The sequence below is a fragment of the Vipera berus genome, assembly GCF_964194415.1.
Source record: "Vipera berus genome assembly, chromosome: 5".
Classification (NCBI taxonomy): domain Eukaryota; kingdom Metazoa; phylum Chordata; class Lepidosauria; order Squamata; family Viperidae; genus Vipera; species Vipera berus.
Genome location: NC_138207.1, coordinates 86,128,775 through 86,153,467, shown reverse-complemented (window position 1 = coordinate 86,153,467; position 24,693 = coordinate 86,128,775). Strand labels below are relative to the sequence as shown.

At 42.8% G+C, this 24,693-nt stretch overlaps 1 protein-coding gene across 1 annotated transcript in view; it reads right to left on the bottom strand.

Annotated features, from left to right (window-relative positions):
- LRRC20 (leucine rich repeat containing 20) overlaps positions 1 to 24,693 on the bottom strand; it is a 94,039-nt gene that overhangs the window by 67,581 nt on the left and 1,765 nt on the right. The window contains exons 2-3 of the mRNA XM_081329319.1: positions 20,997 to 21,123; positions 2,586 to 2,735 (exon numbers count right to left, since the gene is read on the bottom strand). Of these exons, the coding sequence (XP_081185445.1) occupies positions 2,586 to 2,735; positions 20,997 to 21,078 (232 nt within the window). The 5' untranslated portion in view covers positions 21,079 to 21,123. The remainder of the gene's footprint in view (positions 1 to 2,585; positions 2,736 to 20,996; positions 21,124 to 24,693) is intronic.

Here is a 24,693-nt window from a genome sequence, read left to right as displayed (position 1 = left end):
CAGAATCAAACTCATCCCAGGTGGTATCGACAAGACCGCCCGTGTCCTGATCGCCAGACTCTGCCCAGTCAGAGTCCAGACCGGTCCGAATCCGAGCGATTTTGTCTGACAGATGTTGGTTAAACTCCTCGGCACGACCCTGCAAGGGATCCTCCCTCACCTCCTGATTTAGGAGGGAGCGAGTCACCCTAAACAGGGCGGCCGGGCGATTATCTGCGGACGCGATAAGGGTGGCGAAGTGGTTAGACCTCGCCTCCCTTATCGCAGCGAGATAAGACCTAATGTGGGCTCTTAGTCGCAATTCGGATCGGCTGGATCTCCAACCGCTCTCTAGGCCCCGTCTCCGACGCTTCATCTCCCGGAGCTCCGCAGAGAACCATGGAGCTCAACGGGATCTGCACCGGGTCAGGGGCTGCAGGGGTACAACTCGGTCAAGAGCCTCAGTGGCCGTCCTTTCCCAGGCTTCCACTAAGGCATCTGCCGAGCTAGGGCCACACAACGTACTCCAGCACGTATGAATGGCTAGCAGTAGGTAAAGCTTTAAAAAAATAAACATAAGCAACAATATAAATCTTTCCTCTATAAATATTATTTTCTCAGTCGAACGTTTTGTCTGTTGGAATTGGTTTATCAAAACAGACTATGAAGTTTTGTTCTGTGCCTCTGTTGAATCTCATTACAACCACATATTGCTGCTTCCTCAGTATATATTTCATCAAAGCTCACATTATTTGTACATAGCAATTTGGTTATACGTTCACTCTAGATATTCCTCAAATGCCCTCTAACTTTTACAACTTTTCAGCAAAAAAAACTTTCAATCTTTGGAGGAGGTAATTAAATCTGTCAGGGAATAATCATTTATTCGTCTTAGAAAATATTATGCTAGTTCTTCTTCTCATTTATTAAAAAATCATTCCTATCTTCCGTGTACAAAATCAGTATTTTACACACACACACACACACACGTTTCCTGAACTGTTGACAACAGACATCAACACTATCAACTACTTTACTGGCAACAGAGCTGTGCCAATATTCTGCTTTCCACAAATGGGATACTAGCTCGTTCTCAAGCTTTGTGATAAAAGATTTTGAGTGACCTCCCTCCAAATGTAACTAATGTAGCTGGCATGAGATAATATACCCCTTGCTTTTAAAAATTAAATTTTAATCTACCTATCAAGAGATTCTCACAATTGCCTGCAGCTAGCTTGTACAGAGAAAGGGAAGACTAGTGAGTTTTGAAAGTGGTTCCATTTTCCCCATGTAAGTTTGTTTGTTTTTTAAAAAATGCCCTAAGCTGTTCAGACATTCATGGGAATGAGACCTGTTTGGGAACCTCTGGCTTAAATGAAAACAATAAAAGTGGTAGGTTGCTGAGGGACATAGGAGTATTCTACACTGCAAAGAACTCTATTAGAAAAGGAAAGATACAGCAAAACCTCAACTTGGCTGCAAGGCAAAGTAACAATGTGATCCCAACAGTAAGAAGGTTCAATTAGCAGTGGGCTAATGCCTCCTTAAGTAACACCAGCTGCCTGCAATTAGTGCAGGTTCGCGTCCCACCAGGCTCAAGGTTGACTCAGCCTTCCATCCTTCCGAGGTAGGTAAAATGAGGACCCAGATTGTTGGGGGCAATAAGCTGACTTTGTAATAATGCCGCTTGGGGTGTGTGTGAAAGCCCTAATAAGCAGGCATATACATAGAATGAAGACTACTGCTAAGCTTGTAAGCCGCCCTGAGTCTTCGGAGAAGGGCGGGATATAAATGGAATAAAAATAAAAATAAAATAAATAAAATAAATATATATATATATCTTACAGAAGTCTCCCCCCAAGTAATTTTTCTTTTGCTTGGATTCACATCTTACCTGTCATACATTTGAGGCTGTGAGAAGCTAAGATTATCACATTGCTGATAATATTTGATACTAGCACGCATGTGTGGGGGAACCTTTACCTTTACCTTAATTTTATTTATCTATTATTAATTTACTTGCCACCCATCTCTCCCCAAAGAGACTCTTTTATAGGTAGTCCTTGACTTACGATCACAATTGAGCCCAACATTTATGTTGCTAAGTGAGGCGCTTCTTAGGTGAGTTTTGCCACATTTTACCACCTCTCTTGCCACATTTGTTAAGTGAATCACTACAGTTGTTAAATTAGTAAAAAGTTTGTTAAATAAATCTGAAAACCACACTGACTTTGGTTGCAGAAGGTGATCGCATGAATCCAGGATTCTGCAATCATCATAAATATGAATCAGTTGTTGAGCATCTGAATTCTTCTCACATGACCACGGGGACGCTGTAATGGTCGTATGAAAATCGGTCATGTCACTTTTTTCGGTGCCGTTGTAACTTCAAGTGGTCACTAAACGAACCATTGTATGTTGAGGACTATCTATATTTTGATAATTACTGATCTACTGTCAATCTATAACATTATATTCATGGTCACTGAGAAAAAAATATGTAACACACAGAATAAATACATTTTTAAAGTCCTAACATTTGAAAAAGGAATAGCAACCACGGAGGCACCTCCTCGTTCTTGTTACCCTCAGAAATGCACACCTACCTCTCAGCTGGCTAAAAGTGATAATGAATTTGCTGGTTACAAACTTCAGCTCATTATTGGCCAACGTGATGAGATGTATGCCTTCAGCCACATGCCTCATGACTTTATAAAGGGCGATGGGAAATGTCATCAATTTGCAATCTGCCAAATCTAAAGAAAAACAGCAAAGGAGGAAAGGAAGGGTGAGAGGAGAAATATTGAGTTTTCCAGAACAAAATAAGTTGCGTTCTGATGCATCCAATTTTTATTAGTTGTCTGTCCGTGAGGATTAGGTACTTGCAGTAGAAGAATCAGGAGCAGATGCACTTAAGGTAACTTTGAAATAAAGTCTATTTGGATAAGATAGGATGGAGTGTTGCAACAGACTAGAATATCAAAATAATAGTGCTGCCAGGAGGTTATAATGCTGTGAAAATCCTATCACTTAATTATGTTTTTCTTATCACTTAGTTATGAACCCTATTCACTGACAAACATAGCATGCAGGTAAGAAATGAAAAATGAATTATTGACAAGATAAACACAGGTAGGTAGCTATTGTCTCCAATTCAGTTCAGAAATCAGTAAAAAGTCCACCCCATCTCTGCTCTGGATTCTTCTATCTCACAGGTCTGCAACCCGCGGCTCCGGAGCCGCATGCGGCTCTTTCAGCCGTCTCCTGCGGCTCCCAGTCCTCTGCCATGTGCAGTCCAAAAAAAAAAGTGGGACTAAAAAAGTTCAACCAATCAATTCAAATATGCAGGGTAGGTGCATATCTCGCCTTGGCTCCACTCTTCAGTCAAACCCTGTCCCGCACATGTGTGCGCATGCGCACACATTTTTTGCGGCTCCCAGTTTTTCCTTTTGTGAGGGAACCGGTTCCGAGTGGCTCTTTCACTGTTTCAGGTTGCTGACCCCTGTTCTATCTCATCTCTCTGAAGGCCTTGCTTGCCCTTCAAAAATACTTAAAAGTTCAGTAAATGTAGGAATAATATTCCTTCAGCAAAGGAATATATAATGAGCACATTTTCTTCCTCCTCTTGGTAAAAGTGGTTTTTGCTCTTTTGAAGCAAACTGGCGGAGAACTTGCTCTCATCTATACGTGAGAAGAACACTCAAGTAACTCCTCCCTATCCTACGTTAATCTAGCCAGCATGTAGAAGAAACACAGGGGGAAAAAGCTATGGAATTGACTCAGTCTTCCATCCTTCCAAGGTTGGTAAAATGAGAACCCGCGATTGTTGGGGGCAATATGCTGACACTGTAAACCGCTCGTGCCAACCTAGCACTCAGATAAATCGGCCATTAACAGAGTACATAGAGATAAACAACATCTACACACCGCTCAAAAGAGACAGTCAAAATGCCCAAAAGGAAGCCAAAAGACCACAGAACCTCCTCACAAGCAATCAACATCCATATGAGTAGAAATTAACACGAAGACCAACACTAGACTGACAATCAAAAAGTAAACAATGCCACAATCAAGGAACTACCAATACAGACAAACAAGCCAACTGTAAACAGTAGTGTAATCAAGGAATCACCCATACTTCCAAGGCAAGCCACTGGTACAGTATATAAAAATAAAAGCAAACCCTTTAAGCACTGGGGAAGTTACCTAGTTTGGTAATGAAATGTCTGCAAGAAAACCACCAAGCTCACAGAGCACCGAGGATCCCACAGTGATTTCCTGTTTCTACAATACTTAGTACTGTACTATTTCACCACCAAGAAGTAGAATTCAGAGTTCTTCTTAGAGCCATCTTAAAATAGAGAGGTTGGCTACATAGTCTTAGTTAGTAGTAGATAGCAGAAACATAGAAACATCAACTCAAAATCAAATTGTTCATGTGCCAAATAAATGAAAAGAAAGTGTTATTTCATTAAAAGTGAATTAGGTGAGTCTAAACAAACTAGATGGGACGTGGTGGCTCAGTGGGTTAGGACGCTGAGCTTGTCGATCAGAAGGTCGGCAGTTTGGCGGGTCGAATCCCGAGTGCCGCGTAACAGAGTGAGCGCCTGTTACTCGTCCCAGCTTCTGCCAACCTAGCAGTTTGAAAGCACGTAAAAATGCAAGTAGAAAAATAAGGACCACTACGGTGGGAAGGTAACAGCGTTCCGTGCGCCTTTGGCGTCTAGTCATGCCGGCCACATGACCACAGAGACGTCCTCGGACAAGCGCTGGCTCTTCGGCTTTGAAATGGAGATGAGCACCGGCCCCTAGAGTCGGAAATGACTAGCACGCATGTGTGGGGGAACCTTTACCTTTAAACAAACTAGTGGAGCACATTTTATTGTGAGAATAATCTTCTGAAGATGCTAACAAATGGAGCAATATGGAAGAGAGGGAATAGTTTTTATAGCCTCAAAACTGACTTCTCTAGCAACACTATGCCCTTCAGAAACGCTGCGTTAATCACAATATAAGATCACAGGTTTTTATTTACGTATTAAATTTATATGCCCTTCATACCCCATGTATCATGGGATAAACATATATTTAATGTTTAAATAAATTAATGTTATTATTATTAATAGAACATAAAGGTAAAGGTTCCCCCACACATGCGTGCTAGTCGTTTCCAACTCTAGGGGCCAGTGCTCATTTCCGTTTCAAAGCCGAAGAGCCAGCGCTTGTCCGAGGACGTCTCTGTGGTCATGTGGCCGGCATGACTAGACGCCAAAGGCGTACGGAACGCTGTTACCTTCCCACCGTAGTGGTCCCTATTTTTCTACTTGCATTTTTACGTGCTTTCGAACTGCTAGGTTGGCAGAAGCTGGGACGAGGAACAGGCGCTCACTCTGCTACGCGGCACTCGGGATTCAACCTGCCAAACTGCCAACCATTTGATCGACAAGCTCAGCGTCCTAACCCACTGAGCCACCGCGTCCCTTAATAGAACATACGCACTGCTAAAATGAAGAAAAAACTTGTACAAAATATACAACCTAAAACACAATGCACACCCACACACATAAAATATCAGTCAGTTTTCAAGTCTCATCATGGGCAGAAGTTACCTGGGACATCTGATGAATGAACTTCACAGGGACTTAGATGAGGGCAAGTACTTTTCTGAGACCCACAGATTCTCAAAGGGATGCGGTGGCTCAGTGGGTTAGGACGCTGAGCTTGCTAATTTTAAGAGGTGTGGACTTCAATTCCCAGAATTCCCCAACCAGCCATGCTTCTGGGAATTGAAGTCCACACCTCTTAAAGTTGCCAAGATTGGGACATCCTGACTTATAACAATTAGAAGTTGGAGTTCATCCATGATAATTTCAGTCCAGAATCACTAGCTCAGTGCTTTCTCCCCTGCCATGTTCTTCAGCGCCTTTATGAATCTGAAAATATGTGCATCTTTATTACTAAAAACATATTTGATTCCTTTTCAAGCAGAAAATATTTTGCTTTAGCACAAAATGTCGTGATCGCAGCCCCTGCCCCCCCCCCAAACATCTGATTAAGGTCCCTTTTCATTCATAATGTTGCTTGCCTTTGCAAGCATATCTCTAGCAGATCTTGTTTGATCTCAAAAAAAATGAGAAGGGCTGGATCTGATTAGTATTTGGATGGAAAAACCAAGAGGAAACCCACAAATAAGGCTAGACTGAGATAGCCCTCATTTTTCCTCCACAAGGCAGCAATGGCAAACACCTGTACCAGGGGTCTTCAAACTTGGCCCTTTTATGACTTGTGGACTTCAACTCCCAGAATTCCTCAGCACTGGCTTAGGAATTCTGGGAGTTGAAGTCCACGAGTCATAAAAGAGCCAAGGTTGCCTACCCCTGCCCTAGAATGATAAATGAGACTGTGTTCCTCCCTATGAATAAAAACTAATGAACGGGTGCTCAGTTATGTTCACGGTGCCAGCTCTCATTTTAGCATCAATGGATTCAATACAGTATCTTTTATCTTCTCTGCACACACCAAATTGACTCTCAATCACAATTTGGTTCTGCTCCTAGCAATTTCAGGAAAAGCACATTGAGTTTTGGGTTCCTGATCTTAAGAACCAGATCTTAGAAGAGGATTGTTGGCTGTACAGTCAAAGAAATGAATTCAAAGAACAGATTAGAAAGAGAATTCTTAGAAGCCCAGATGGGCTTTTAGAGGAACAAATGTAGAAACACTTGGAAACCTGTGATGTTTGATCATGATCCCACAGCTGGACAATCCCTGTAGTAAGCCATAACAAATAAACACTGATGAAATATCACTGGGATAAGTAAACCCAGTTAGCTACTATTTCCTATACATTAGCTTTAATCTTCAACTATCTATATTTATATCTATATAATTTTTAGATATATTTTTTTAATTCACACTGTGACTTAGTATACATCCACTTAGCTTTTATTTTAGTCACCTGTAAATGTACAGGTCTAGTAAATGAACTAGACCTGAAAAACAGTACTGTTTAAAATATTTCTTACAGAATAGCTTTAACATTCAACCATCTATACAGTGCTCATAGAAGTATAACATTTAGTGATTCTTATCTACATTTTTAATTCAGATCACTTGTGGTTCTTAATGCATAGCTCTCCTCTGCTAATATATGGAACCCTATGTCATATTATAAATTATTACATGATCTTCTGTTTATATCACTTAATTTTCTGTTTGAATAGGCTAAGTTTTATATATTCCATTTTCTCTGAGCTTAACTGTTTTCCTGTTTTATTTGTAAGCTCTGTAATATCATCAGGGAAGAGGGTGTGTGTGTGAAGTTTGCTGGTTGGGAAATGCAAAGTGCAGGGGTCTTCAAACTTGGCAGCCAGAACTGGCTGAGGAATTCTGGGAGTTGAAGTCCACAAGTCTTAAAGTTGCCAAATTTGAAGACCCCTGGCATAGTGGCGTTGGGTTGTCTTTTAAATGACAGAGATGGAGTGTATCTCTTGGCATCTGTTGATAGCCAATTTGTCAAAATGTCAAATTCCTTAGCAACTTTGCTTTTGTTTTGCTCTAAATAGATGTACTTTCCCAGCTGAAATTGGGAAATTTATGCTGTATAATCCTGGAGACTTCAACTGAATTAACACTGACTGCTGATCACGCAGCACCAGAGATCAGCCAGCTGAATTCAATTTGTTTCAAAATCTAATGGAAAAGTGCAGCTAACACTCCCCAGATCCATTCTCACCCAGTGCTGCAGTTAATAATTTTGAGTAGAACAATGGAAGAATTCAGAGGTGTTATGAGAGAAAGGGCTTATACAAGAATATAATTTGCAAAGCTCGGTTTCCAGGTGTTTCTCCTTTTCTGATGCCCAATTCTTTGCAAAACAATTATCTATTATTTAATGTTGGAGTCATGAGCCACCACATTATGCTGTAGTGACCTGGCAGGATGAGGGAACTGTGGTTTCTGTTCCTGCTGGTTAGGAACATTAGAACAGATTGCGTGCTTCTTTTAAGCTAAATGGATTCTGCTTGCTTTCATAGATATGTTTCAACCCTTTGAGGTAGACCAGGTCAAGAAACTGACTCCACAATAAATATTGGAAAATTACTTTATTGATGTAAAAAGGTAAAGGTTCCCCTGCACATGCGTGCTAGTCGTTTCCGACTCTAGGGACCGGTGCTCATCTCCGTTTCAAAGCCGAAGAGCCAGCGCTTGTCCAAGGACGTCTCCGTGGTCATGTGGCTGGCATGACTAGACGCCAAAGGTGCACGGAACGCTGTTACCTTCCCACCGTAGTGGTCCCTATTTTTCTACTTGCATTTTGATGTGCTTTCGAACTGCTAGGTTGGCAGAAGCTGGGACGAGTAACAGGCGCTCACTCTGTTAACGCAGCACTCGAGATTTGACCCGCTAAACTGCCGACCTTCTGATCGACAAGCTCAGCGTCCTAACCCACTGAGCCACCGTGTCCCTACATTTATTGATGTAGACTACAGTAATAAGACTCTTGAAAGCCTGTTAGAGTTTCTCTTCCTTCCTTCTCTTACACCAGAGAGTCAAGCGAGGTGGGGTCACTTTAAGTTTCTTTCAGTTTCTTTGTAAATTTCTTCTTCCATTCCCAGGGTTAATCCATGCTTTACTAACACTCTCTGCATGCCTTCTCCAGAATCACCTCTCTGACTCTCTTCTTGAGAAAACCAAGGTGGTGATAAAAGGGTTATATTGGCAAGTTAGGAACCAGAGTGTCACAGGTTACAGCAGAGGTCCCCAACCTTTTGGGCAACAGGGACCGGTTCCGTGGAGGGAGGTTTTTCCGTGGACTGGAGGGTGCATGGTTGTGTGTGCTGCCTGCATCCAGTGGATGGGGCTTTGCTTGTTTGTGTGGCCCGGTTGCTGGCATGCCGTGGCCCAGTACCGGTCCATGGACCAGGGGTTGGGGACTCCTGCGCTAGAGAGAATATTACGTAGAAAGCATTCAACTGCTTCCCAATACACCAGCAAGAGATTGGTGCAGTAACTCAGGAAAAGGCCTAGATTTTAAATTCTGGAGCATATTTATTTATTTAATTAGTTTTATCTACCGCCCTATTCCTGAAGGACTCAGGGCGGTTTACAGGGCAAAGTTTAAAAAACAATATAAAAGTTAAAATAGAAATAGAATTAAAATAAATTAAATTAATTACTAGCCCAACAAATTAAAACAAACTTTAAAACTTAAAACCCCTCAGTCCAGGCCAGATAGATCAAAGAGCCAAGTTTTCAGGTCCCGACGAAACGAATGAAGGTCGGGGGCGGTCCGGAGTTCCACAGGTAAGTCATTCCATAGGGCAGGCGCGCCCACAGAGAACGCCCTCCCTCTGGGGATCACCCACCAGCACTCCCTGACCGGCGGCACCCTAAGGAGGCCCTCCCTATGGGAGCGCACAGGACGATGGGACGTTGATGCTGGCAGCAGGTGCTCCCTAAGATAATCCAGGCCCATGCCATTTAGGGCTTTATAGGTCATCACCAGCACCTTGAATCTCACCCGGAGGGCAACTGGAAGCCAATGCAGCTCGTGGAGAAGAGGCATTACACTCCCATCACAACTCGTGCAGCTGCATTCTGCACCAGCTGAAGCCTCCGAGTGGTCCTCAAGGGCAGCCCCATGTAGAGAGCGTTGCAGTAGTCTAACCGGGAGGTCACGAGCGCATGAGTGACTGTGCGTAGGGCATCTCGGTCCAGATAGGGCCGCAACTGGCGCACCAGGCGAACCTGGGCAAAAGCCCCCCTGTTCACGACTCCTATATGATCTTCCAAACTGAGCCGTGAATCCAGGAGGACGCCCAAATTGCGAGCCCTATCAATGGGGGCTAACACCTCACCCCCCCCCCATAGTTAGCGATGGACAAAGCTGGTTCTCCCGAGATGCCGGTATGTACAGCCACTCAGTCTTGTACATAAGTTGCCTTGTGCTGGAACTTGAAAAAGGGACAGAAACTAATCCAAACAAGCCCAGTGTTCTTCTACCAATAATACTACATTATCGCTTTACTGTTACAATGCAAAACAAGAAAATAATTTTTGCTTATACTTCTGCTATATAGTAATTTTATGTCCTTAGGACGCTGAGCTTGTCGATCAGATGGTCGGCAGTTTGGCGGGTCGAATCCCAAGTGCCGCATAACAGTGAGCGCCTGTTACTCGTCCCAGCTTCTGCCAACCTAGCAGTTCGAAAGCACGTAAAAATGCAAGTAGAAAAATAGGGACCACTACCGCTACGGTGGGAAGGTAACAGCGTTCCGTGCGCCTTTGGCATCTAGTCCTGCCGGCCACATGACCACGGAGACGTCCTCGGACAAGCGCTGGCTCTTCGGCTTTGAAACGGATTTGGAGAAGGAGAAGGAGGGAAGGGGGGAGGAGGGGGTTTAGGGATAGTGATGGCAACAAGCTCAGAGGCTTTTTCCTCTTTGTCGGGAGCAGAGGGAGAGACAGGCACAGCAGGGCAAAGAGAAGAGGTAGGAGGAAGCTTCTCCGGAGGGAGATCTGAGGAAGGAGGAGGAGGGAAGGGGGGAGGAAGGGGTTTAGGGATAGTGATAGCAACAAACTCGGAGGTTTTTTCCTCTTGGTCGGGAGCAGAGGGAGGGACAGGCACAGCAGGGGAAGGAGAAGAGGCAGAAGGAAGATTCTCCGGAGGCAGAGCAGAGGGAGGGACAGACACAGCAATAGGAGGAAGTTTCTCTGATTTTTCATAGGGTGGGGGCGGCACGGAGAAGGCCAATGTTTCGCCCGTCTCTCCTATCTGGTTAAAACATGCATAGTGGAGAGTTAAACATTCCATTATGATCCTCCACAAGTTTAAAATTTTTAATTTGGTCCATGTAGCCAATTTGAGTGATCCCTTTTCAGGATATTTTGGGCATTGTTCCCACACGTGCTTGCTTGTTTTAAAAGCAGCCAATTTCCTGCCATTATCAATTAATTCCCTCAACTCCTGCAAATACGCTGTCTGCTGTTGAGAGAATTTTCCACCCATACTCATGAAAAGTCCTGCGTCTAGCAACGGACGAGGATGAGTCGTGGCCGTCGGGCGAATGAGAATGGATGGCTGAAGACGTATTCTGCAGAATCACGTCGGGGTCACCAGTTGCTGGGAACCTGCTGCTTGTGCAGCCGGGTTGAGAAATTAGCTGCTGGTGAAGCTGGGCAGAGGCTGCTCCTGCCCAGGGTTGGCGCCCATGAAAGAAGGACACAGAGATCTCTCGGGGGAAGGGCCCCGCTGCTCCTGGGATGCACACTGAACCTGGGATGCACTCTGAACCACGAGGAGCAGTGGACCTTGTTTATTTATAGTAAAAGCAACCAATCATGTTTTATTATTGTTCAAATAGACCAATCATGATTACACATGTGTTCTTTTAAACTATCCTGAAAGGACATAGGTGTTAATGGTAGATTCAAATACAGTAATGACCAATCACTTGCAGGAGGCATCAGAATTTGCCTTGTATGGAATAGCCAATGGTGTGAAGGAATTCTGTGATTATGCCCTTATCTGGCTGTAGCCAATGACATCTCTCCTAGGTTTCTTTGTCTACAAGGTTTATGGCTTACTTCCTTACACATGGTTCACTGAAGACTTTCCATGGCAGAAAAGTACTAGCCAGAAAAGTACTAGCCAGCTTCATGTATAGGAACAGAGATCATGGTTATTCCAACAAGCGGAGATGAGCACCGGCACCTAGAGTTGGAGACGACTAGCACGCATGTGCAGGGGAACCTTTGTGTACCTAATTACAAGCCCAACTTTTAAAAAGTACACATTTCTTTACAGAGCTTCCTTGAAGCTCCTTAATTATTTTAATCTCTTTTACGGCTCTTATACATATAGTTGCTAAACGTAATAACTTGCCTCTGTTAATTCCTTCTCTGGGAAGCTTTGCATTACTTTTTGCTTTTGCTTTTTTTTTAGAATTAGGTGTGATATTGGAAGAAGTGCCCTCTGCCCTGTATCAGTGGGGATGGAAAGATTCCCCTTGTTGCGAGTGTGGAGCTGATAAGCAAACTATTAAATATATTGTGCAATATTGCCCCAAAAGTGCATTCTCTGGTTCCCTACCCTAGAAGATCTGCACAAAGCAACATCAGAGGCAATCTCCTGGATAGCTGAACTGGACATCCAGTTCTGAGTCTACTGTGATACCCCCATAGAAGTTTAATTTAGCATTACATCGACTGTGTGTGTTTGCTTACTTCTCTTCTGTCGTGTTCTCATCATACGCTAACTAATAATAATAATAATTTGCTTTATCTAGGCTTCCTGTACCTAGCCTTTCCTATATTATTATATAGGTTCGAGTCCCACCAGGCTCAAGGTTGACTCAGCCTTCCATCCTTCCGAGGTAGGTAAAATGAGGACCCAGATTGTTGGGGGCAATTAAGCTGACTTTGTAATAATGCCGCTTGGGGGGGGGGGGTGTATGAAAGCCCTAATAAGCAGGCATATACATAGAATGAAGGCTACTGCTAAGCTTGTAAGCCGCCCTGAGTCTTCGGAGAAGGGCGGGATATAAATGGAATTAAAATAAAATAAAATAAATAAAATATATTAAAGGGAAGAGGAGGAGCAGGAGCAGAAGGAAGAGAGAGAAAAAAATCTGTTTTTCTAAGCCTTCTTGGAAAGCGAGCAGCTGAATTGATCCACTGCGCTCTGCTGCTTCATTACTTATCCATCCTCAACAGCATCTTTCTCCCACTGTTCAATATTTCACCGGCTAATGTGTGTGGCTGTGCTGGAGTCATCAATAACACTTCTGTCTTTTTTTACCCAACACCACTGCCTATTTTCTTTCAGTAACATCAGCCACTCAGCTCCGTGTGCTGTAGGCAGAATCCATCTGTCGTTCTCTTGGCTGTTTGTGGTATTCCTAGGAATCTTCTTCAACGCCAAAGTTCAAAGCATCAATACCCTTTTCTATCGTGTTTCTCCCAAGTTCAACTTTCAGTGTCAGGTTTTAACCTGCACACACGCGGGCGCGCACACGCTTAATTTTGTGCACTTGCCTTGGTCACCATAAGCACTCGCTTTATTATCGTGTTTCTGTTTTCCCTTCCAATCTGAATCTTCATCTGATGATCATTCTCTTCTTGCTTGTTACATATTTGCTTGGGGCCCTCCAAAGTGGCAGCTCAGGCAAAGAAACTTGTGCAATTATTTATGGTTTTGCACATGCTTCAGCGTTGCCGTTGGAAGTTTTCCCATAATGTGATCTGAGCAGCTCATGGGCATTGACTGAACCACCTGTCACGAGATTTACCCTGGCATTTATCTTCCTACATATCGGTTTTATTCCAGAGCTACAGAAAACAGGGATTTCCTTTCTTTTTCAACCTTCCTTGGGAAGGAATAGGAAGGAAATATACTGCTCAAAAAAATAAAGGGAACACTTAAACAACACAATGTACTGTATTTAATAGTAGGATGTCTTATCTTGTGTTCCCTTTATTTTTTTGAGCAGTATATATTTGGATATCAGAACTTTACGAAATCTGCACGGTTGGTAATTATAACTCCAACATTCATCACAGATTTAATAACTCTTCGCCCCCTATAAGTTAAGCATTACACATCCCATCCTTCATAAAAAGAATCCATAAAACATTTTTCTATCATTTCAAGTTACTACAAAACTCCATTGTACCAATAAGCACATTGTCCAACCCATTCTAATATCAATTCACTGCAAGGAGCCTCTATGAATTTTACTCCACTAGTTGTTGCTGACTATCGGTGGTGGTGCTCATCTCCATTTTAAGGCCATTGAGCCAGTGCTGTCCGAAGACATTTCCACGGTCACATGGCCAGCATGACGCAACAGAGTGCTGTTACCTTCCCACTGAAATGGTACCTATTTATCTACTTGCATTTGCATGCTTTCAAACTGCTAGGTTGGCAGGAGATAGGGAGACAAGGGGAGCTCACCCTGTTGCACGGTGCTCAGTGCTCGAACGCGGGCTGCTGGGTTTCCAGCCAACAAGCCCAGTATCTTAACTACTGAGTCACTGTGCCGTCCCTATCAATTAAAGAGCCTTGGTGGAGCAGTGGGCTAATGCCTCCTTAAGTAACACCAGCTGCCTGCAATTAGTGTAGGTTCGAGTCCCACCAGGCTCAAGGTTGACTCAGCCTTCCATCCTTCCGAGGTAGGTAAAATGAGGACCCAGATTGTTGGGGGCAATAAGCTGACTTTGTAATAATGCCACTTGGGGGGGGCGAAAGCCCTAATAAGCAGGCATATAAATAGAATGAAGGCTATTGCTAAGCACATTTGATTTGTGCTTAGATTGTAAGCCACCCTGAGTCTTCAGAGAAGGGCGGGATATAAATGGGATTTTAAAAAAAATACTATAGTCCTCTGTATAATTACAGTATGGACTCAGAAGCCTTTTTCTTCTCTCTACCATCTCAGAAAGGCTTCTGATATTTTTATGATTCCATAGACAAAGTACATCAATTAAGCTAGCTAATTAATTATGCAGCGATCCAGACTGCCTGAATTCCATGAGGGAAATTCAGTGTCTTTAGTAGTGCCCTGGGTCTTTGGAGTAACGTTAGCTGCCCTTTCAGTAGTAAACATTGAATACTTAAGAATATAGGTCAGTGATGGCGAACCTTTTAGAGACCGAGTGCCCAAACTGCAACCCAAAACCCACTTATGTATCGCCAGGTGCCGGGTGGGCGTGGCTGCAGTGGTAACGGCAGACTGGGTGGGACTAAAAAGTTCAATCAATCAATCAATTCCAACTTTGTGAGATCTTTTTTTTTTTCCCAGGAGAAGTTGAAATTGATTGATTGATTGAACGAACCTTTTTTTTTCTTTTTGCACACGGCGGAAGAAGCCTAGGGCGAAAAGGTTTTATAAAACCCAGCTGAAGGCCTAGGACTGGGGTGACGGCACACATGCCCACAGAGAGGGCTCTGCGTGCCACCTGTGGCATGCGTGCCATAGGTTCGCCACCACGGATATAGGTAATCCCCGACTTGTAGCCATTCATTTAGCAAAGCTGTAGCAGCAGTGGGAAAAAAGTGACTTATGAACGGTCTTTGCACGTACACACGTTGCAGCATCCCCACAGTCATGTGATCAAAATTTGGGTGCTTGGCAACTGGCATGTATTTAGAATAGTTGCAGCATCCTGGGATCACACGGTTGCCATTTACAATCTTCCCAAATGGCTTCCGACAAAGAACTCAATAGAGGAAGCCAGATTTGCTTAACCACCGCATGAGTCACTTAACAACCATGGCAAAAGAAAAAGGTCATAAAACTGAGCCCAACTCGCTTAATAACCACCTTGCTTAGTAACAGAAATTGTGGTCCGAATAGTGGTCATAAGTCAAGGACTACTCTACTTAAGGATGCTTTCAGTGGTACTCCTACAAGGGTTTTGCTTCCTTTTGGTGTTCGTTTTGGGCGGTGGGCTCACCAGCTGTTTCTCAAGAGTAAAAGTGAGAGGATGCTTTGACTTTGAATAATTTTGACTGGCTCCTCAACTAAATCTAAGATTTGCCCAGAACATTCACTCTCTCTCTCTCTCTCTCTCTCTCTCTCTCTCTCTCTCTCTCTCTCTCTCTCTCTCTCTCTGTGCGTGTGTGTGTGTGAGAGAGAGAAAGAGAACCTATTATGTTATGCAATGAAGAAAACTTTGAAAGTGCTCACAATCCTTACATTTCTAAATGAAACATTCAATAGAAAAATATCAAAAAGCAGAGACAGAGAGACTAGGATATAATTGCATCTTCAAGCCAGCTTCAATTTTGGTATTTTTCTTGCCAAAGTTTACAATATGCTTCCTGATTTACTGGGAAACTACTCCACCTTCTGGAGTTCCAAGCAGAATAACTTCTGTTTGTTTTCAATGAACTCTGAGAGCAACTAATTCTGAAGCACTTTTGAAGCTTACAAAGGAGGGGATCTAAAGACTCGTTTTGAAAGTATTGGCCATCTCTCAAATCATTTCATTTAACAAGCATTTGAAATTATGACGGCATTGAACGAAGGGACTTGCGACTGGTACTCAAAGTTACGAATGTTGCAGCACCTCTGCAGTCATGTGATTGCGACCAGAGCTCTTGGCAACCAATTCACACTTACAACAGGTTGACAAGCTCTCCATGATCGTGTGTGGTTGCCATTTGCAATTTTAACTGCTGGCTTTCTCAGAAAATGAACAGGGAAACACTAAGGAGCGGCAGAGGTTGAGGACCTGGCTCACATCCTATTTCACTGCTGCCCGTATAAGAGGGTGAGAGACAGGCACCTTGGCCTATACACTAAACCACAGGTCTGCAACCTGCGGCTCCGGAGCCGCATACGGCTCTTTCAGCCGTCTCTTGCGGCTCCCAGTCCTCTGCCATGTGCAGTCCAAAAAAAAAAAAGTGGGACTAAAAAAGTTCAACCAATCAATTCAAATATGCAGGGTAGATGCATATCTCACCTTGGCTCCACTCTTCAGTCAAACCCTGTTCTGCACATGCACGCATGTACGCGTATGTGCACACATTTTTTTGCGGCTCCCAGTTTTTCCTTTTGTGAGGCAACCGGTTCCGAGTGGCTCTTTCACTGTTTCAGGTTGCTGACCCCTGCACTAAACGAATGACTCATTGGGACCCCCATATCAAAATAACCTATCTTATGTGCGGCCAGAATTTGAAAATTACATTTAACACAGCACAGCACCTGAGCAAAATGGTTCGGCTGAGATCGGCATATGTGAGACTGATTGGGGTAGACGGTAGGGGTGATAGTGAAATATAATTTTATCATATTTTATCTATCTATATCTTAAATTGCCATATTTGATTCCAATTTCATTGTAAAAATGTATTTTATCCCAAAATTTCATTTTAAATTGAATTTTATTTGTATTTTATCCTAAATTATAGTTTAACTAATTCCATTCTAAATTGCTTTTACTGCATTTTAGTATAACATGTGTTTGGAACTCTGCGCCTTGATATGGCCCACGGGCTAATCAGTAAGGATTATTATTATTATCTGCTCTCCTTGGGAGATTTCTCCACAGTGTGCACCACCTTCCTTTCACATTGTGGACTAGAAAGATTTCCTACCCTTCTGTCACCTAAGGGGGAGGGGAGCCGGCATGCCACACCGGAGAAAGAAGTTGGGGTTCATCAGGATCCGGGGCTTCGCTTCTCCAGCCCAGCCTGCCTGTTCTGTGCCCAGAGGGGAACTGCCTGCCCTTTTTCAGCAACCAGCTCTTTCACTTCATTCATGGTGGCCGTCGAATGAGGTGGTCATATGGCTGCCTGCCTTAATAACTGCAATGACTATGTGGGACAATTCTACGTGGGACAAATGTCACGTCAATTAAAAAACAGGATCCACGAATCCTGGCTGGCGGTCAAACACCACAATCCCAAATCCTTAATCTCTACCCACACTGACACCAAACAAGACCAATTGGATTGGAGCAACACCAAAATCATCGGCCACGCTACCACCCGCCACGCTCATGAAGTTCATCGAAGCCTGGCCCTCCACAAGCAATTCCATGAAAAGACACGCCGACCTACAACCAAGCCTACGAACCCCTCAGAATCCAAATCAACTGCCCAGCCAACCAGAGACAGCACTGACCCTCAACCATCCCACGCAAGACTCCCGCAACCAGCGGTTCACCTCCCAATGACCCTCACCTGATTTAACCTATCACAAGACCCAGCACAAGACCCTCACTTGACACACCCACACCTGACCCACCACAAGATCTACTGACCACCTACTGACCAGAAACAGAAGAAAACTGACACTGACATCCCCCCTAAACTCCACTGAAGATGTCACCTAGCCTGGTAACCCACATGCTTGGAGGACGAACCTTCACCCTCCTCCTACACCCGAGCTACAGGTATCCGCCACTGTTGCAGTGAGTTAATGTTGTAATAGGTAGACTCCAATATAGTCATAAGTCGAGGACGACCCCTCGCAAATCTGAAATACAAGTAGTCCTCAACCTATGACCACAATTGGGACTGAAGCGTTAGTCACTACGCGATGCAATCATAAAGCAAGGTGTCAGGAGAATGCCTCACTTAGTGACCACAATGCCAGCACTCATTAATCCCCATTGTTAAACGAGAATTGTAGATTGTGAAGCAGAAGATGTCCCAGATAGGGCGTGCAGGGGTGCCTTTGGGGGTGGGGCAGTCCAGGTTGCACACAATTTGGAGGGAGGGACGCTGCAGTACTGCACAAAGACTCAGCCACTCCGGGGAACCTCAGCTACCGCAGCCTGGCCCAGCAGTGCAGCACAAAGCTACCACACCCAGGAAACCTCACCGCTCCCCCCATCTGACCAAGGCAGTTCCCTGCATTGTCTATCTCTTCCCACCCCTTCTAACCCCTTTTGGTTGCCCTACACAGTGGCACCCATCAGTGGCAGTGCTGGCACTGAGGCTGAAATAAAGGTTTCCAACCCACTGACCCACACCCAGTGGTGGGATTCAGCCAGTTCGCACCACTTTGGCAGAACCGGTAGCTAATTTTTTCTTTCCCAGGCTCAGAATGGACTTCTGGAAGTGGCATCGACGCAGAGAACCGGTTGTTCTCATATTTGAATCCCACCACTGCCCACATCTCTACTTCAATCCCAGAGCCTCTGTTGCTGCCAAGCGCTGCTGTGCAGGGGGGTCAAAAGGGCATAGATCAGGCGGGGAGGGAGATGGAGGGGAGAGATGCAGTGTCCCAGGAATCATAAGCGTGGGCAGGCTGCCAAACCCCCAAATTTTGATGGTGTGTCTTTGGGGGCCCTGCAACAGCCGTAACTTCAGGCACAGAGGAACAATTGGTTATAAATTGAGGACAACCAGTATAACCAAGTGAACGTATTAGACATATTAATTTACATTTCTAGACAGTCATACCCGACTTAAAAATAGCACTCGGTTGGCTATATTCCCAGCAATTAGTATTCAGAGATACACTGCTAAATGGGATACTATCCAAACTGTATATTACTTTGAATTCAATTCCAAAAAAGATGCTTTAGAACATTGGCGGGCTGGGGGGGGGGGTGGAACATAGTACTTGCCTACAATTCTTTAAAAACAGATGTGCTTTTTCCCCAGATGTCAGCTCTGATCATTTAGAAGCCATAAAATTGATAAAACATTCACAACTTAATGGTTAATTTCCTTCAGTAATTTAGGATCATTTTTTAAATTCTGCAGAATCTATTGGTAAAAGATAATATTATTATGGTAGGTTGCACGGACATTTAGACTGGATTTGGCATTTTAATCCACCTATTGAATCCTCATTATTTATCATTCAATAAATGTGCATGTTGCTTGATTCTTAAATGACTCTGGGTAGCTCAGTCAAATAAGTTACAATAAAATAAACACAAATTAAAAATAAAAATAAAGATTACAGATTCTCACAGCCCATCCTACCTCTAAAATAAATTGTGGAGATAAAAGAGATATCCAAGGAAGTGACAGCGAAAGCACTATATAAAATAAATAAGCACATAAGAAAAATCCTACTGAATTGGGCCAAGGAAACATCCAGGCATTAGCCAAATATATTAATTTAAAAAGCTCACAAACATGGATAGGAGGGTGATGGTCCATCACAACTTTGAGTGGTCATAGGCAAGGACTACCTATATGTAGAATGGTTATTTATAATTACTGGTTTGTTTAACTAGAGTTGAATTAAAGGTTGTTTATTCAACACGCTATACCACCTGCACTGGTCTGCAAATCATGAGATGAATTTACCACCCATATTAAGCCAAAATATAACAAAAGTCATTATAGCTTAGCATCCTCTCTGGTTTAAGCAACAGTAATGTACCTGGACTTTTAGTTTAAAATCTCCATTTTCTATTAGTTGGTACACTAAATTCTTAGCTATTCCTACACCCCAATGATGTAGAAGTCCTAGGCAAGTGTCTGAAATTAATAAGGACCTGGTGCAGATCTGAATAAAACAAGCTGAGATCAATACCCACGATGAATGAGTTCCTAGTGGTGAGTAGACTTCTGCGCACCCCTATAACACTATCTTCAGGACCCAGGAAATGGCTGTGCAGCTCTCACAGATGGTCTGTGACATCAGTACTCATGCGTGACCACCAATTAGACCAGGGGTCTCCAAACTTGGCCGCTTGAGGACTTGTGGACTTCAACTCCCAGAATTCCACAGCCAGCATGGCTGGCTGAGGAATTCTGGGAACTGAAGTCCACAAGTCTTCAAGCGGTCAAGATTGGAGGCCCCTCAATTAGACTATTGTGACATACTTTATATGGGCTGCCTTTGGAGACAACCTGGAAGTTGTATAGCTGGTACAAAATGTAGCAACAAGATTTACAGGACAAACCTGCCAAAATACATTTGTAATTTAAGTTGCTACATTCGTTGCTATTAGGCTTTCTGGGCCCGTTCAAAGCATTTTAATTTTCTTTTTAAAAATTATTTTTAATGGTGACATACAAAAAAAATAATCCCACATCAATAACAGAGATAATGATTATACAGTGATTATACAATGATTATGATTATACATTGAAGAAAATACAGGTAGTCCTCAACTTACAACAGTTCATTTAGTGACTGTTCGAAGTTACAGCAGCACTGAAAAAGTGACTTATGACCGTTTTCACACTCACGACCATTGCAGCATCCCTATTGTCACAGGATCAAAATTCAGATGCTTGACAACTAGCTCATATTTATGACCGTTGCGTGTCCCGGGGGTGGTGGTCATGTGATCCCCTTTTGCAACCTTTTGACAAGCAACGTCAATGGGGAAGCCAGATTCACTTAACAACCAGGTTACTAACTTAGCAAATGGAATGATTTACTTAACAACTGTGGCAAGAAAGGTGGCAAAATTCACTTAACCAGTGTCTCACCTAGCAACAGAAAGTTCACGCTCAGTTCTGGTCATAAGTGAAGGACTACCTGTAATAGCATCCAACGTTCTAGAAAAAACAACAACGGTGGTTAACTTACCCAGAGAATCTGCTTGATTTTCAACTGTTTCATTCACCTTCTTAGCTACTCTGGCAACAGCTTCACCCATTTTTTTCTCCATGCAGGTATATCCAGTCACGTAAATCCTTTCAGGAAGGTCCTACAGCTAAGCAAACAAAATACAAAACAATCAAAACAAGCTCCACAGTGCTAATACTCCACAAAGGGTTATTTATTTATTTATTTATTTATTTATTTATTAGTTGAATTTATATACCGCCCTATTCCCGAAGGACTCAGGGCGGTTCACAGGGCAGTTAAAACAATACAAAAAAGAGAATAAAATGAAATTAAATTAGTACAAGCCCACAATTAATAATAACAGTAAAAATTAAAATTTTAAAATTAATTTAATTTAATTTGATTTGATTTAATTAAAATAATTTACAATTTAAAATCCCTCAGTCCAGGCCAGACAATTCAAACAACCAGGTTTTTAAGTCCCAAAAGCAGCTCATCTGAAAGAAAAAAATATCAGTGTGCACAGTACTCAAAATTCACTGAGTTCTGCTCATGTTTAACAGATTAACAGCCCTGAAGGAGCAACAGGTTGTTTCTTCCTATGAGCTGGACATTTACAGAGAAACAAATTCAATAAGCAGGTACATCTTTGAATGCAGCTCTCCATCAGGATGGGCACGTGTACGCAAACGTGAATGTTCAAAAGAAAGTAAATTTGGAAAAAGCTTATATACTAAAGGAGGGGTCTTCAAACTTGGCCCTTTTATGACTTGTGGACTTCAACTCCCAGAATTCCTTAGCCAGCGTGCCTGGCTGATGGATTCTGGGAGTTGAAGTCCACAAGTCATAAAAGGGCCAAGTTTGAAGACCCCTGTAACTGTTTATAGAGGCTATGGAGTTTATCAGGAACATTCATTAATAGGAAATCCCTTTATTTTTGGATTGCTTGTTAAAGTGCCTCTTCACTTTAATGTCTTTCATTCTGTCTCCTAACCCTAACCACTTAAACATGTATAGATGTGGGAAGTACCGATAAAATATGATTCAATCACAATGGCTGTGGAAAGAAACAACATTAGACAACATTAGCCATGGTGATATATGATTCAGCATTTCTGGCTGGTTTTTATTTTTAAATGAACAAGCCGGAATCAGAAACCAAGGCCAAAGCTCCTTTTATAAGCAAAGAAAGTCAATAAATTACCTTCCACATACCTGTGGCACTCCAGATCCACAGAACAGAAGCTGCTATTTCATTTCAGAATGGAAGCTGAGTCATTTCCAAAGACTCTGGCAGATTTTTCTAAGATGGAAGCCAAAAACCTACAGTATATATTGTTGCCTGTTCAATGCCATCAAACCTGAATTCTCTCAAACGCGTCCTTGATTGGAGGTCTTCTAGTCCAGCCCCCTGCTCAAGCAAGAGAACCTATATACCATTTCAGACAAGTGACTGTCTATTCTCCTCTTAAAAACCTCCAGTGATGGAGCACCCATGATTCACTGGAGCAAGCTTTGAGTGTATACTCACCACAAAGTTGGCAGCATTAGCCCTTGCCCAGGTCATCAGCTACATAATTGTAGGTCTGAATTTGAGACAACCAACATCAGGGGTCTTCATACCTGGCCCTTTTATGACTTGTGGACTTCAACTCCCAGAATTCCTCAGCCAGACACACTGGCTGAGGAATTCTGGGAGTTGAAGTCCACAAGTCATAAAAGGGCCAAGTTTGAAGACCCCTGACCACACACAGTACCAAGGAACCAATTTGTGCATGTACATATATATCACAGAAAAAAGCAGAGTATATTGTACCACCTCACAAGATGCATTTTAGTTGATTAGGATAATACAGAAAAAACATACAGGCAGTCCTCAAGCTATGTCCATAATTAAGACCATTTCTGTTGCTAAGTGAGAAAGTTGTTAAGTGAGTTTTGACCCATTTTAGGACCTTTCTGACCATAGTTGTTAAGTGAATCACTGCAGTTGTAAAGCTAGTAACAGGGTTAAGTGAATCTGACTTCCCCATTGACTTTGCTGGGTCAGAAGGTTGCAAAAGGAGATCACGTGACCCCGGGACACTGCAATCGCCATAAATATGAGTCGGTTGCCCAGCATCTGAATTTGATCATGTGACCATGGGGAAGCTGCAATGGTCATCAGTGTGAAAAAACATAAGTCACATTTTTCAGCACCCGTTGTAACTTTGGCCACTAGTTGACAACTACATAATTACACATTACTTGTAATTGTTTTATTGCATTAATTTGGAGGCCACCAATGATTTACAATGGAGACCTGGAAAAGTTGTAGCATTGATCAATGCAAAGATCAAGAGACAGAACTACTCCTAAGGCAAGATTACAATATCTGGAGTTTCTTAATAGGAAAAAAGGGAGGGAGATGTAAGATGTGTAAACTGGTTTGGAGAAAAAAAATAAACAGGTAGTCCTTGACTTACAACCAGGCACTTCAAAGTTACAACAGATCCTGAAAAAGCTAATTTGACCCAGATTTAATGTTCCAACAGCAAACCCTCCTCCCCACCCCCAACCCCACCCCGCCCCCACCCCCACCCAGATAATCACAAGACTGCATTTGGAGCAGTTGGCAACTAGCCCATATTTATGGCTGTTTGCAGCACCTTGTGGTCATGTGACTACAATTTGTGGTGTTTTTCCTGAAAAGTGGCATTTCCTTCTGGTTTCTGGCAAATAATGGATTCATTTAACAGTGGAGTTTTTTAACAACTGTTGCAAAAAAGGTCAAAGTCAGACATGTGGTTATGTGGTAATCCACTTAAATGTCATGACTTCAAACTCACGTTACGTGACATGTCACGATGCATCGTGATTTTTTCCCCATTGCCAGCAATGGGATGGGCACGGTTTCGTTGTGACACATCCGGCCCACGGGCCCGCAGTTTGACACCCCTGCAGGTCTCCAACCTTGGCAAATTTAAGACCTGTGGACTTCAATTCCCAGAATTCCTCAGCCAGCCAAGCTGGCTGAGGAATTCTGGGAGTTGAAGTCCACAAGTCGTAAAGTTGCCAAAGTTGGGGATCTCTGCACTAGAGGCTTCTTAACAAATGTGTAATTACTGATCTTTTATCTAAACTCTGTAATCTTGTTTTAAAATTGTCATCTATGTTTTCAACATATATACAAAGGCCAATCTAACTTCATATTTTTTGAATGTGAAAGGACTGAGGCAGGGTACAGAAAGTTCAGAACAATTTAACACTTAACCTGAATATATTGGGAAAGGAATAATAAAGTGGGTTTTCTGGAAAAAGAATCACTATTCAAAGCTACTGTTCCTACAGGCATTATAAACATCACTTTTCAAACCCCGTTTGACAAAGTTCATCCTCAAAGCTGCTGAAGAAAACATATTGCCTGCTCTGCAAAATGCATGAAAAAAAATCAAAGCAGTCAATGAGAATAAATGTACCCAGTTTTGTACAGGTGTCCCATAAAGATCTGTATTTTGGACCAGTATTATTTAATGAGTTTGTATATGGCCAGGAATTACAGGTGACAAAAGTGAACCAGATTAATTCATGGACATAGGTGCAAATAATAACTGAGCTGAATTATGCCCAGATGACCACTTGATGGCACAAATCCGTTAAAGTTTTTTTTGTATATCGTTACTGCCACCTAGTAATTGGAAAAGGCAAATGTATACAGTATTTAGGATTGGAGGGG